At 42.4% G+C, this 14,190-nt stretch overlaps 1 protein-coding gene across 4 annotated transcripts in view; it reads right to left on the bottom strand.

Annotated features, from left to right (window-relative positions):
• The window catches only part of KAT7 (lysine acetyltransferase 7), a 32,269-nt gene extending 18,441 nt beyond the window's left edge, over window positions 1-13,828 (bottom strand). For 3 of the 4 annotated variants that reach the window (XR_007149438.1, XM_047845817.1, XM_047845818.1), the window contains exons 1-5: window positions 13,670-13,828; window positions 11,075-11,222; window positions 8,550-8,726; window positions 6,446-6,685; window positions 1,272-1,354 (exon numbers count right to left, since the gene is read on the bottom strand). Coding sequence is in view for 3 of the 4 variants with exons in the window: in XM_047845817.1 (XP_047701773.1) it covers window positions 1,272-1,354; window positions 6,446-6,685; window positions 8,550-8,726; window positions 11,075-11,222; window positions 13,670-13,684 (663 nt within the window). In the remaining variant the exon portion in view is untranslated. The remainder of the gene's footprint in view (window positions 1-1,271; window positions 1,355-6,445; window positions 6,686-8,549; window positions 8,727-11,074; window positions 11,223-13,669) is intronic. The other variant, XM_047845819.1, reaches the window with a different exon arrangement.
• Between the last annotated feature and the right edge of the window lie 362 nt (window positions 13,829-14,190).

Below are 14,190 nucleotides of genomic sequence, written 5' to 3'. Positions count from 1 at the left end.
CATTGCTACAAGCCAACAATTTTTGAAAGTTGTACCCGAGGAAGACGTCAATGTGAGACCACGCTTAGTATCGGATCACGATATTTAAAGTCAAGAGGTAGAGGACGACTCCCAAAAAAAGAGATCACGGTTATTTTCAGAGAACGAAAGACCCAAAGCCTTGTCGGCTTCTGCTGCAGATACCGGCAGAGCTGCTCCTGTTGGGATCTGGTCTCAGACTAATGGGAAGATAATGGGCAGACCAACCACTCACTCTTACACAGAGCAGAAGAAATGAGCCTGCTTACACAAGAGGTTTGGAATAAAGAAAAATGACAGTGTCTTCAACCTTGAAATCCATGCAAGCTTTCAAAGTCTACTACTTTGCTGAAAGACTAAACATGCAAAGAAACTTCCCATCGTGTGGTCTCGTTAAGAAAAAGAGGACAAATTCCTGAATCGGAAAGAACTAGTGTTAGTTAGGGATTCTCATTTTTCTTAGGATGAAACTGGCTCAGACAGGAATAAATCTGTGACCCTGGCGTTGTTAGAAAAGAACAACCACAGGAACAGTTAATACTTTGATGCCATGAGCTTGGATAACCTGTCCAAACACTACCCACGCAATGCATTTAATGAAGCGTGTTTGCAACTCCTGCTTCCCCATTATTAGTTTCATCCTTGGTAGCAGCAGCCGATACAGGAGCCCACAAAATAGGATCTTAGGCTCTCCTAAACCCATCACCCCCAAATCCCAAAAGTTACGTAGGACTATATTTTTCAAGAATTTAAGACAAAAACTGGCCAAGAGTGGGTGTGACTGAGAGTAACAAAAAGGAAACGTATTCTGCGGAAACAGAGCCAAAGGAAAATAATCATGCAAAAATTTAAAGAGCAAAATGTCTTCACAGATTCACGAGAAGAGAACTTAATGCACAAATACTGAGATCACATATTTAGGCAAATTAATTCCTCGTGGAAAAGGTCCCTGCCTCGTCGTAGTCAATTTGCGATGGAAAATATCAATGCACACAGGATGATATTCCAAATGTTCCAGATCTCCCTATTAATTTCTTTCGAAGCAGTCATTACACACTGTAATTCTCTTATTTATCTGTTTAAATCTTTCTTTAAAAAACCCAGCTGTATTTTTATTGTTTCCTCCGCTGGAAGATAAGAAAAAGGACCTTGCCTATTTTGTTCACATCGTATCCCCAGTGTTTAGCCAAGTGCCTGGCAACGGAAAAGCACTCACTAGATTAAGTATAGAGTCAAATAATGAATACAATTACCTTGCACTCATCAGCGGACAGGTTATGATAGAGCGGGCATCCTGAGATGGAGAAATGTCTCTCATGTTTTCCTGTAAGATGTCCTGTTAAAAGAGGAAAAAACTTTATCTCGAGACAGAAGATTTAAGTTCATAAAGTGACGTGGGTTTTTTTGTGTGAAAAAAATTTTTTTAATGTTTATTATTTTTGAGGGAGAGACAGAGAGCAAGCAGGCGAGGGGCAGAGAGAGAGGGAGACACAGAGTCGGAAGCAGGCTCTGGGCTCTGAGCTGTCAAGCACAGAGCCCGACGTGGGGCTCGAACCCACAGACCATGAGATCATGACCCGAGCTGAAGTCAGACGCTCAACGAACTGAGTCACCCAGGCGCCCCAAAGTGATAAGTTTTCTATAGGACAACTGTGTAATCTGGCTGTATCATTTCTATCCAATATGTATCTGATCACAGATTGAATCCACCAAAAGTAAGTGCTGCCAGGGCCATAACTTGCACCCACTGATGAATTCTTTTTTGCCACAGGAGGGATCTGGCAATCTTTGAACATACTTGTGTATGTTCAATATAAACTGTAGTTCCTTCTGCTCTTTTTTTTTTTTAAACTTTATTTTTACTTATTTTGAGAGAGAGATAGAGAGCAAGCAGGGGAGGGGCAGAGACAGAGAGGGAGACAGAATCTCAAGCAGGCTCTGTGCTGTTAGCACAGAGCCGGATGCGGGGCTCGAACCCAGGTACTGTGAGATCATGACCTGAGCCAAAGTCAAGAGCTGGACACTTAACTGACTGAACCACCCAGGTGCCCCAGTTCCTTTTGTTCTGATAATGTATTTCTCAAATTCTAAAAAATCATAAAGCCATATATTTATTAAAAGAACAAAATTACAAACAGAAACATTTTCTTTTGGTGAAACTTAACTTTCCGTTGCTAAATTATCAAGTTATATGTATATCAAGTGCTCCTTCCTTTCTATGATGCAATGCTACCCAATCCGAATTGAACTTCTTTCAATAATCGAAAGAAACTTCTGGAAAATGAAAAAGAAAATGGACTCTTCTATTCTGCAAATAAACATATGTTGATAATTTTGAATCAGATTAAATATATTCATTTTTTTGGAAGGGGGCTGATTTTTTTTTTTTTTTTTTAATTTTTTTTTTCAACGTTTATTTTTATTTTTGGGACAGAGAGAGACAGAGCATGAACGGGGGAGGGACAGAGAGAGAGGGAGACACAGAATCGGAAACAGGCTCCAGGCTCTGAGCCATCAGCCCAGAGCCCGACGTGGGGCTCGAACTCCCAGACCGCGAGATCGTGACCTGGCTGAAGTCGGACGCTTAACCGACTGCGCCACCTAGGCGCCCCTTGAGGAAGGGGGCTGATTTTGTTTAAAGATTTAGGCTTCTGTAATCAGACTTTTTAATAGGTGGTATTTTTAATAATGGGCTATTACTCAGCCATAAAAAAGAATGAGATCTTGCCATTTATAATATGGATGGTATAGGGGCACCTGGGTGGCTCAGTAGGTTGAGTGTCTGACTTCAGCTTGGGTCATGATCTCGCGGCTCGTGGGTTCAAGCCCCACATCGGGCTCCACGCTGACAGCACGGAACCTGCTTGGGATTCTCTCTCTCCCTCTCTCTCTGCCCCTCCCTCACTTGTGCTTTCTCTCTCTCAAGACAAATAAACTCAAAAAAAAATTTTATACAATATGGATGGCATAATGCTAAGTGAAATAAGTGAGTCAGAGAAAGACCAATACCATATGATTTTACTCTTAAGTGGAATTGTTTCAGAGTAACAAACAAAGAAAAAAAAGAGACAAACAAACAAACACCAGGCTCTTAAATACAGAGAACAAAGTGGTGACGCCAAAGACGGAAGGCACGTGGAAAAGGGGTGAAACAGATAAACGGGTTCAAGAGTACATTTAGCTTCATGAGTACTGGGTAATGTATAGAATTGCTGGGTCACTATATCATACACCTGAAACTAATATACCACTGTAACACAAATAAATAGGCACAAGTTAGCACAAAGCTCCTTCTTATGAGGGGATAACGTGAGGAGTTAACAATACAAAAAGTTCACTTTAAAGGGGTATCTCTTCACTTTTTAATTTTTCATGTGGTTTTGGGAAACACACAGGGAACTGAACATTACTTCCTTTTTATACGTCTCTTTAACCAAAAAGCTTATAAAACCTTTGGGTAATAGAGACAATGGGATTCTAAAAATCATATATGATTTATAAAGTAAGCTTTAAAGAGCAATAGTTCACGTATTGGGAGAGACAGGAATTAATACATGTTATGCAGACTGCCATTTCTCCAGGATTGTGTTATTAAAAATGTGATTTTAGAGATCTGTTCAATTTACCTTGCACACAAAAAACTAACCTCAGTGATCAAACACCGTGTACAAAATGTAAAGCATCCACGTTTTAGAAAGTCTTCTTTCTGTAGATTATTTCTAAAAAATATTTCTGTAGATATTTCTAAGATATTATTCATCTATATCTTCTGAGTAAATTATTCAAATGTCTTAGTTTATAATAAATAAACTAAAACCAATCAAATGAGTCTATATTAAAAGTTTTATAAATAGGATAGCTAATCTATTGATCTAGCAATTCTATTGCTACAAATTTATTCCACAGGTTTTCCAGCAAGACATCAAACTACATACGTACAAGACTATCCACTATAGTAATATTCAAAGTAGCTAAAAATGAGAAATCTAAATGTCAACTTATACCGTACAATTTAAAAAATTTATACGCTCTAGGGGTGCCTGGGTGGCTCAGTCGGTTAAGAGTCCGACTTCGGCTCAAGGTCATGATCTCGCGGCTTATGGGTTCGAGCCCCGCGTCAGGCTCTGGGCTGACAGCTCAGAGCCCGGAGCCTGCTTCCGATTCTGTGTCTCCCTCTCTCTCTGCCCCTTCCCACTCATGTTCTGTCTCTCTCTCTCTCTCTCAAAAATAAATAAACATTAAAAAAAATTTTTTTTTAATTTATAAGCTTTCAATATAATGGAATGCTCTGTATTCTTTTAAATAGATGGAACCCTAAGTAAGTAAAATACCCAAGATGCCAAACCAACCACTGTATTTTCCCTTTTGTGAATAACAAAAAGGAAATATATGTACATATACATGCGTACGTACATACACACAAACACACAAACTTACTAGAAGCATTCATAAAAAACTACCAAGAATAGTTTTATATCTGAGGATATGAGTGAAGGAGAACTTTTACTTATTCATTTCAGGGCTTGTAAGTTTGTACAAGCACATAATACTTTTATACCAAAATTATACACACACACACACACACACACACACACACACACACACACAAATTAACGACATTATTTTCCCAAACATAAAGAGTGGAACAGGATCAAAAGTAATTTTGGCAATGGATTTTTTTTTTTTTTTTTTTAAGTAATCTCTGCCCAATGTGGGGCTTGAACTCACGACCAAGATCAAGAACCACATGGTCTACTGACCGAGCCAGCCGGGTGCCGCCTTATCAAAAATAATTTTGGAAGCTCAGGTTCACACTTTTCAAACTTTGCCAGCAGATTAACACCAAAATTCAAAGTGAACTTTCTCTGATGCAACAGATTTGTATTTATCCGCTCATCTACTCCATTAAGGGGGTTAAGTACTGAGCAAAGATAACACACGGTCAGGCCCGACTCTGACCTCACCTCCTCCTGTCCACTGTGGCTGCTCCGCCCTAGGCATAGTGGCCCCTAAGTGTGCCTCAAACGGCCTCAGCATTCTCCCGTCCCATACCCTTTGCACTGGTGTGTGTGTGGGTGTGCATGGCCGTACATATGCACAACACTTACTTGCCCTCTCAGCACTACCTTATCTTCCTTCAGAGAATGATCTCTAGTTGACCTATTGTACACCTACCTGTTTTGACCTTCCCCGTTAGACTATAAGCTCCGTGAGGGTAGGAACTTTGACATGTTCATAGCTACATCCCCAGAACCTAAAACAGTGTCCGGTACATAGCAAACATTCAATAACTATATACTGAATAGCTAATTAAACACACGACATAAAGGGAACAACTTAGGGATGCACGGACAGTGACCAGCAGTGCTGGAGTCCCTTTCCTTGCTGTGCGGCAAGTCGATCCCCTTACCCTCTTAGAGCATGTTGGCTAGCTCTTAAACACTGGTGTTTATATGACGAGGTCTAGTCTTACTTTTTCATTATTTGCGCAAGGGAACAGATTTAGGCCTGAACGAATTAGCTTCTTTGAGCAAAGGCTGGTATGACATTCAGGGGAATTTACGCTCTGTGCATTCTGAGTTCAAATTATCTGAGAAGCCAGTGCCAAGACCCGGAAAAGATCCAAATAAAAGAAATACTAGGGAAAACATACTGTGGGCCCACAAAGCAGCAGCTCACTCTGTTCTACCTTTTCTGAACCTGATGGCCACATTCAAAAGTTCACAAATTTGAGAAGTAGACTCTGTGGAGAAATGCCTGTGATCTCAAAGTCAGCACCTTCCAACTCTAGACAAAAACTTACGCCCAACATGTGCACTGAGGCTCACCTAAGGAGCATTAATAAGGTTTACACCACTATAAGAATCTGTCAGTCAGGAGTCAAGGTCATAAGAAAACAAAGACATACTCATTTATCTGAGAAGAAATACTTGCCTGGTTTGTATTGACTAAGCACACAAGACCTAAAACCACTGAAGTCACAAAAGGCCGGGGTCTCCTCTGTGCCCTTTTAGTTTCAAAGCCACGCAACAAGAAATCTGTTTTTCTCACTTCCTTAACAGCTGTGGCCGCACAACCAGTGTTGTGCATTAGCTTACACTCATTGAATTTGAACTACGCGCCATACAATGAGTTGTCTGAAGGTAACTGGTCCTCTGTTTTGTTTTTTGCAGGAAAAAGGAGGAAATTTTTCACAGGGGGGAAGCTCTCGATAAGCAGAACGGTGCATCCCACTTAATTTCCTTGCAATCAGATCTGTTATTATGGATGGACAACAGGCCAAGAAGCAAAAATATTCAAGTGGGCAACCCAGCACCACTGAAGAACCTAAGGAGCTAGGAAGGGAACACAGAACATTTCTTCAGGAGCCTAAGTCCAGAGGGCGAGAAGCACAGAACACAGGCATCGTGAAGCTGGGCGCACTCACCTAGAGAGTTACAGCCTGGAGTAGGACATTTCATATTGAAATTGTAGCTTTCGTGGAAGCGACGACGCTTGGGGCGATGAGAGAGATCGCTGCCTGAGTCCTTCAGGGACATGTCCTTGGCCATGCTCTCATCATGAGACACATTAGGGCTGGAGATGTCGATGTCAGACTCAGAAGAAGGTGCGTTTCCAGTTGGAGTTCGAGGTGGAGACTCATCGTGATCAGCTGTATTTTTAGTTTCTAAAGCAAAAGTAATTGGTAGAGCTCATGAATGAAGTTCATTTGTTTGAGGTTTACTATTCAGAAGAGTTTATGGACTTTCCAGATCCTTTATCGTTTAACCAGTAACTTCTAACCACTTGTCTGCTATAAATGAAAATGAAGAGAAACTAACATCATTCCTTTGTGCAACTTTACATTCTGACTACAACTAAGTTTGGAGTTTCCCCAATACATTTCACTTTTCTGTGTTCCTCACAAACCCCCAACCATGGATAATCAAAACTAGATGGAGGCAAATTTTTCTTTAAAATTACCATCCAGGGGCGCCTGGCTGGCTGTCGGTTGAGTGTCCAAATTTTGACTTTGGCTCATGTCATGATCCCAGGGTCATGGGATCAAGCCCCGCCTCAGGCTCCTCACTGGGCATGGAGGCTGCCTGGGATTCTTTCTCTCCCTCTCCGTCTGACCCTCCCACGCTGGACAGCACACGCACACATGCACTTTCATTCTCTCTCCCTCTCTCTCAAAAAGCAAAAATAGGGGCGCCTGGGTGGCGCAGTCGGTTAAGCGTCCGACTTCAGCCAGGTCACGATCTCGCGGTCCGGGAGTTCGAGCCCCGCGTCAGGCTCTGGGCTGATGGCTCAGAGCCTGGAGCCTGTTTCCGATTCTGTGTCTCCCTCTCTCTCTGCCCCTCCCCCATTCATGCTCTGTCTCTCTCTGTCCCAAAAAAAATAAACGTTGAAAAAAAAAAATTTTTTTTTTAAAAAAAGCAAAAATAAAAATGCAATGAAAATAAATAAAATAAAATAAAATAACCCATTCCACTCCTAGGAGACACACAGGATGGAAGAGAAATGGATGACAGGCTTGGTGTGTGAGCGTGAATGAACTTGGCTCTCGAGATAGCTTGTGAGTAATCTAAAAATGTAGATTATAAATCACGGGTTGTAAACCAAATGCCTATAGGAGCTGGGCAAGGCCAAACAGAGACCCAACTGTCCATCTCAAGGAGACAACTACTATTCCGCTCTAGTCAATACTGTGAGTGAATGGGTTACCTCATTCATGTTCCCGGAGATTTGCATTTTTTAAAGGAAACTAGTAACTCAGGTTTTTATATGAAATCTCTGTATTTTCAAATGCTGGCAACAAACTTTTAAAATGTAAACACAGTGGGGCACCTGGCTGGCTCAGTCGATTAAGTGTCTGACTCTTGATTTCAGCTCAGGTCACGATCTCGCAGTTCATGGGTTCAAGCCCTACATCAGGTTCCACACACTGACAGCGTGAAGCATGCTTAAGAGCCTCTCTCTCTCTCTCTCTCTCTCTCTCTCTCTCTCTCTCTGCCCCTCCCCTGCTTGTGCTCTCTTTCTCTCAAAGCAAACTTTGAAAAAATAAAAAATAAAAATGGGAACCCTGTGCAAGCAAACCAACTGAGCGTGTTGGCAGACTAGACGCTCCCCAGTCTATAAGCCATGCGCTAAGGCCTCTGATTTGGGCTGGTGAATCACGATCACCACAGCTCGCCATCCCCCATTACCGAAGGTCACCTCTCCCCGGAATTTCAGAGATAAATGGACAGAGAAGCATGAACGTAAGAAAATCTGGTTTAGGCCTTCCACATCTGTGGGTATGAGGGCCACAGTCCCTTTTGCCTGTTATAGGTCCAACCCAATATACTCCAGAGACTGTAAACTTCAAGAGTACTCTAGAGCAAAACTGTCCTCAGCAAGACATTCAAGAAAGGAATCCGGCAAACAGCATTTACCTAGCTGAATTTCGTCAGTACCAGGCATCTACCTGCAGTGGCCCCAAGCCTTCCTTAAGAGGAAACTGACCAGATCTTCTCTGTAACTGACCAATTCATACTATACTCACTCACCTCTATCTGAAAAGTCAACCACCTGCTCAGTTTCTGAGCCAGACGAACGAGTCTGCCGAAGGGGGTACTTTTTTGGAGTCACTGGGGTAGGCTGCTGCTGACTACGGGTCACTCTTCTGGTAGAATAAGCAGGCTCCTCAGTGCCAAAAGATTGCAAATTTCGAACCGGGCTGGAATCTGATCCCCAATTTTAAAAGATAATAAAATAATTAAAGAGAAAAGAAGGAAATTTGTTTTATTTCTCATCCATATGACTTATTACCACCTGTGCCCTCCTCTTCGTATTTCACAAAATCCAACAAATCATTAAAATGTCTATTTTATTAAATAAAACGGAAGCTAAAGAGACTAGATCAGGCATAGAAATCCAATATAGTACAGGATTAATAGTTTTAGGTTCTGGAATCAAAACTGACTCCCATTCAATTCCCCTGCACCGTACCAACTAGCTATAACATCTTGGGCAAGTTCATCTCTCCAGGCCTGTTTCCCTGAACTATTAAAAAAAAAAAAGTAAATTATTTGTTCATTCCTCACCTTTGTTGTGAGAAGTAAGATAATTCATAAAAACGTTTAACGTAATCCCTGGTACCTAGATCTACAGCTTTCTAAGTATTAGCTGCAACGTCTCTTTCTTTCCTTATTCCAACCCACCATCAATCAAACGGGTACTCTACTTCTAAAGGCAGAACAATACACGTATTTCCTTTCTTCAGACATCTCTTGTGTTCTTCCGGATTACCCTGTCTGATACTCTGAAGCAAAGTCATAATGGATTCATGAAGGGTAAGGCAAGAACACAGCTTTTGAAATTCTTTTGGATAACAAAACTATTCTGAATCACCCAGCAGCCTTTTCACATCTCTAATTTGATGACACTGAAAAAAGAATTAGAAAAAGATTCAAAGCTGAAACGAAAGCATGTTTTAAACCACAAAAGATCCTAAGATGGTATGTACATCTTATTCTGCAAAGAAGAAAATTGAAATTCTCAAACTTTTGGGTTAAAAAAAGAAAAAAAAAGCACACAGCTAGGCTATCAGCTTGCACGCCTCCGGGGGGCCCAGCCAATTCATAATAGTGTCTATATCTTGCTTTAGAGAGAGCCACCTTACACAGACTACATTGTGAATGATGTCCCTAGGCGTGGTCCAACTCCATAGTTATGAAGTAGAACAACTAAGAAGTGACCCAGGACCCAGTTATTTCCTAGCTGTTTGGAATATTTTCAACTTTCAGGTGGCCAGGGCACAGCCAATTACGCTTTGTGAGAATATTACTCCCTTTCCTTTGCATGTACTGTTCTCTCTACCTAGAATGATGTTTTCCCACCTTTCAGTTTGTGAATTCCTAACAGATCCTTTAAGATTTCCATCTTGGAGACCGGCCCCAGCTCTGAACTTCCATAATATGCTATACAAACATCTCAGAGCTCTTAACCACAATGCATTACTACGATCAACTGACATACTATATTTCGCACTGAACTGTGAGCTCCTTATGAGCAGGAACTATGATTTTTCTATCATGGCATTCTAATACATAGCATAGTATCTGAATTACAGTAGTTTTTTTTATCAGTATTCCCAGTATGCTAAAAAAATAAAAACTTACAAATTGAGAATCTTACAAAACTTACAAACTTACAAAAAGACAACAGCTATACTTTGGCTGAAATGTTAAATACAAAAATAAAGTTAGGAACAGTTGTTGAGAATGTTCTCGTTTTCTCCCTTGAAAAACTGAGTTTTTTCTCTCATTTTGCATCGTGCTCCTAAAGCAGTAACTAGACCTGCACTATTTAAGTGCTTGAAGCATATTACAAAATTTTCCCCCTTAATCTCTCATCAGCCACTGATCATTAGCTTTTTGTATTAACTGCAACTTTCTTTCCTCCCCAGGGAATGAATCCCAGAGCAGAACCAGGAGGGATGAGGGGTACCTTCTAAATCAAAGCCCAGATGGCTAATCGCACTAGAGAACCTTCAAACTGCCTTCCAACACGGAGGTCCTCTATTCTTTACTACCAAAGCAAACTTCTGGGTATTTACAACTGTAAAGTAGTTGGATGCAACTACTTATGTCTATGAATCATGTCTGACCACATTACAGAATTACATATAAGTTATGGAAGTATTTAGAAGTATTGAACCTTCTCCAAAAACAAGTTCAAGAGACTATTTTAAATGCCTAAGTCTAAGCCATTCTAACAGAAAGTAAAAATATAGTCTTCCCATTTTACTCATGGAAAAACTATTATTCTAAACAAAAGTTAAATAACTTAAGACATATACGCGCCACACAGTCATTGTATCAGATATAGTTCTTTTGGGTCTCCAAACTGGACAACCAACCCCCAACAGAACCATTTTTAAGAACCTGATACTTCTGCAGGCATTGACCCTGCATTTTACCAGATTTTGTCATCTACACCAAGCCAAAGGACCAGTTTCCACATTCACACAAGAATATGATGACCAGCGAGGTGGCTATGAGGCACGGTCAGGAAGAATGAATTCTTATACCTTGGGAACTCTGGCTCAGCCGGGCTGAGGAGCGGGTGACTCGGGCAGATCGCCGGGACGTGCCGTCACTCTCTGAACTGTCTGTGTGCTCGAGATCTGTAGAAAAATCGGAATCTTCGGTTCCATCTGAACTACTGCCTGCATTCCTCTGTAACACCATAGATCCAGACATTAGCACAGAAGCATTTACTCTGTGGGTTTGTCTTAACACTGGAAATAAAATGAATTATGATACTGAAAACACTAAGAAAGGATTCCACCGCCAAATTCCCTTTATTTAAGGCATTAAATGGAACAACCTGCAAGTAATGCACCTTGGTTAAATAAAAAAGAGAATTAATTCTTCCTTTATTGTCACTAATTCTGAAACAAGTACATTTAGAGGTCAGTACCACAAACTGGAAATAAAAGTACCTAATTCGAAATGGTCTGGCTGACGTAACTGCGTACTTCGAGTCCACGGTGGGGAGAAAAATGTCAGCGCTAGACCCCTTTTAACTTTGGAGTAGCTTTTGTTCAAAGTCTCCACGAACAGCCATCACATTTTTTTTTAAACCATACACTAATTCAAAATACCAGGGTCCACAACTCTGATGCCAAGAGAACTTAAAGGAAAAGACTAAAAGTTCTTCTTATGTTATCTATCTACGAAGTTTCTCCACGTGAATGCTGAAAGTGCTTTAAAAAAAAAAAAAAAAAGCGGCTTGCATGTGAAGACTTGTAAATATCTAAGAACAGAGATTTTATCCTCTTTTCAATAATCATTTGTCAATTTTTAGCCTCCTGAAGATGATTAGCCATAAAGATAACTTTTATCGGTTGAGCATTACCGCTACACCCTTTACTAAGCCAGGAAGGAAAGAGCATTTGCTTAGAAAACAATACAAAGCCTCAAACCACAAGTCCTCTATTTTTTATCCAAAACCCTTAGGGCCAGTTGTGCTTGAAATTCCTAACTTTTTGGCTTTTTGGAAAGGGAATACTTTGCATATATCCCTCAAGGAACACTCCATAATCAAACACACTAATATTTCTACAGCAGAATATAGAAACAATCGCCCCAAATCAGACACACAAAACCTATAAGTAGCCTCAGGATAGTTTAGGACAGGTTTTGCCACCAAATAAGTTACTAAAAACACTTACATTTTCAAAAGCTCTTTGTATTTGGGAACTGCAGAAAAGGGACTGTGGACCTATTCCAAGGCACCAACACTATTCCTGCATTTGGTTAGCCTTCATATAAATAAATACCACCTACCAATGTAGGCCATTTTAGGAGAAAATAAAAGGTTCAGATGTTTTATTTGAAAACCTCTGTGAAAAAAAACAGATTTCTGCAGAAATAAGCAAGAACACCATGCAGCTTTCCAAATATTTCAAGGGTAAACTGCCCAGAAATGAGCAGAGACTTCAGAGTCATAAGATGAAGGGGGAGTCTACAGGTCATCTAGTCCAGTTATCCAGTTATTTGAATCCCTGACCATCCCTTCCTGATTTGACCCTGGAATTCAGCTCTTCTCTCTGGCTTTCACCAACCTCCTTCCCATCTTACTCCAGAGCAGACTTAATCACTCTCTTACTTCCCTCCCATAATACTTTGTATATACCTCCACGTAGAGAATTTACTGGCTCCTTCTACACTTATTTATATGTCCGTTTTCCCCATCAGACTGTGATCTCCTTAAGCCACGGATCATGTCTGATTAATTTGTGAATCCCCAGCAACTAGCACAGTAGCAAGCAGTCGATAAACATTTGTTGAATTAGATTTGTTCTGTAGTCCAGGCTCTGCTATTGCCTAATGGGAGTGGCTTAGGGCACTCCATTAGGCCTCTGTTTGTTCAGCTGCAAAGAAAAGGGATGGGGGGGTGTCCCTAGGTGACCTTATAAATCCTATCTAATTGTGGAAAGTTTTTGACTTTACGAACTGCATTTTCTGGCCGCTGTCCAAATGAGCAGCTAAGGAAAAAAATACGTCTTAGATGCAAAAGGGCCTGAGCGGGATCCCTAGGGAGTGGGCGCTGGTTCTCTACCACCCAGTCTTCTGCTTTGTTGTGCCCCCCGCCTGGAGAGGAAGGATGCTCCAAAACCCCGCCCATGCACCTATCAGCATCCCCGGCCGGAAGGGCGGGGATTCGTGCCCCCCAATCGCGCTACTGCTACGCCGCGCCCCCACGGGACAGACTGCCAAGTCTAGCCAATCAAGAGAGGAGGGATCGTTCTCTACAGCCAGTCGGAGAGCTGCAGGGCCAGGCCCCGACACCGCCCCCGCACGCGGGGAGGTGACCGTTGGACCCAAATGGGCGGTGTCACCAGCCAATCAATATGCTTCCAGGCGTTTCAGCGACCAATTACCGAGAAGAACGCCTCCGAGCCAGGCAAGCAGAGGGCGGGAATAGTTGCAAGCATAGGCCGAGGCCAGGATCGGGCCCACATTTTTCTGTCGGGTATGGACAGAAGAGAGGGTTGCTGAGCTAGATTGGGGGAAGCGGGAAGTTGGCACCCAACCACCGTGAGGCGTGGCCAACTGCGTCACGTTGCTCAGTCGACTGTCCTTAGACACCCGCCATCCCTCTGTCCTGTTCCTCTCACCTTCCTTCGCGGCATTGCCGGCGGCTGCGGCCCGACAGTTCCGATTCGGGCAGCGGCGGCAGCAGCAGCAGGAACGGTGGCTCCGGCGGGCTCCGTGGCGGCCTCTGTAGCAGTCCCAATCCTGCGGACGATCCCAAGTGCCTCCTGCTTCACAGCGTCTAGACCCTTCTGCGCAGGCGCCGCGGGCTGAGGCGCTTTTTCCTTCACTTCCGGCTGGGGCTCGCGTCACCTGACGTTACGGGCCAGAGAGGGTGCTGGGAGGTTCGCTCCTTCTGGTGAGGCTAGTGAGCGCCATTTTAGAATTGGGCAGAAAGTAGCACGGTGGTAGAAACCCGGGCCAGCCATGTTTAGTCAGGGGATTGGCACCTTTTGTGGACGTTGGCAGCCATTCTTGTTTGGGGCTGAAGCCTGACAATTGAAGTTAACGGTTCTCATCTTTACCTTGGGCAGAATTTCCCTTCCCGTTCGTTTTAATTTCTGAAGTAGAGGACGGAAACCCCCAGAATCCATCAGGTGGCTGA

Source organism: Prionailurus viverrinus, unplaced genomic scaffold (genome assembly GCF_022837055.1).
Source record: "Prionailurus viverrinus isolate Anna unplaced genomic scaffold, UM_Priviv_1.0 scaffold_35, whole genome shotgun sequence".
NCBI classification, from domain to species: Eukaryota; Metazoa; Chordata; class Mammalia; order Carnivora; family Felidae; genus Prionailurus; species Prionailurus viverrinus.
Note: the sequence above shows the minus strand (reverse complement) of the source record. Positions and strands in the feature narration are given on the sequence as shown.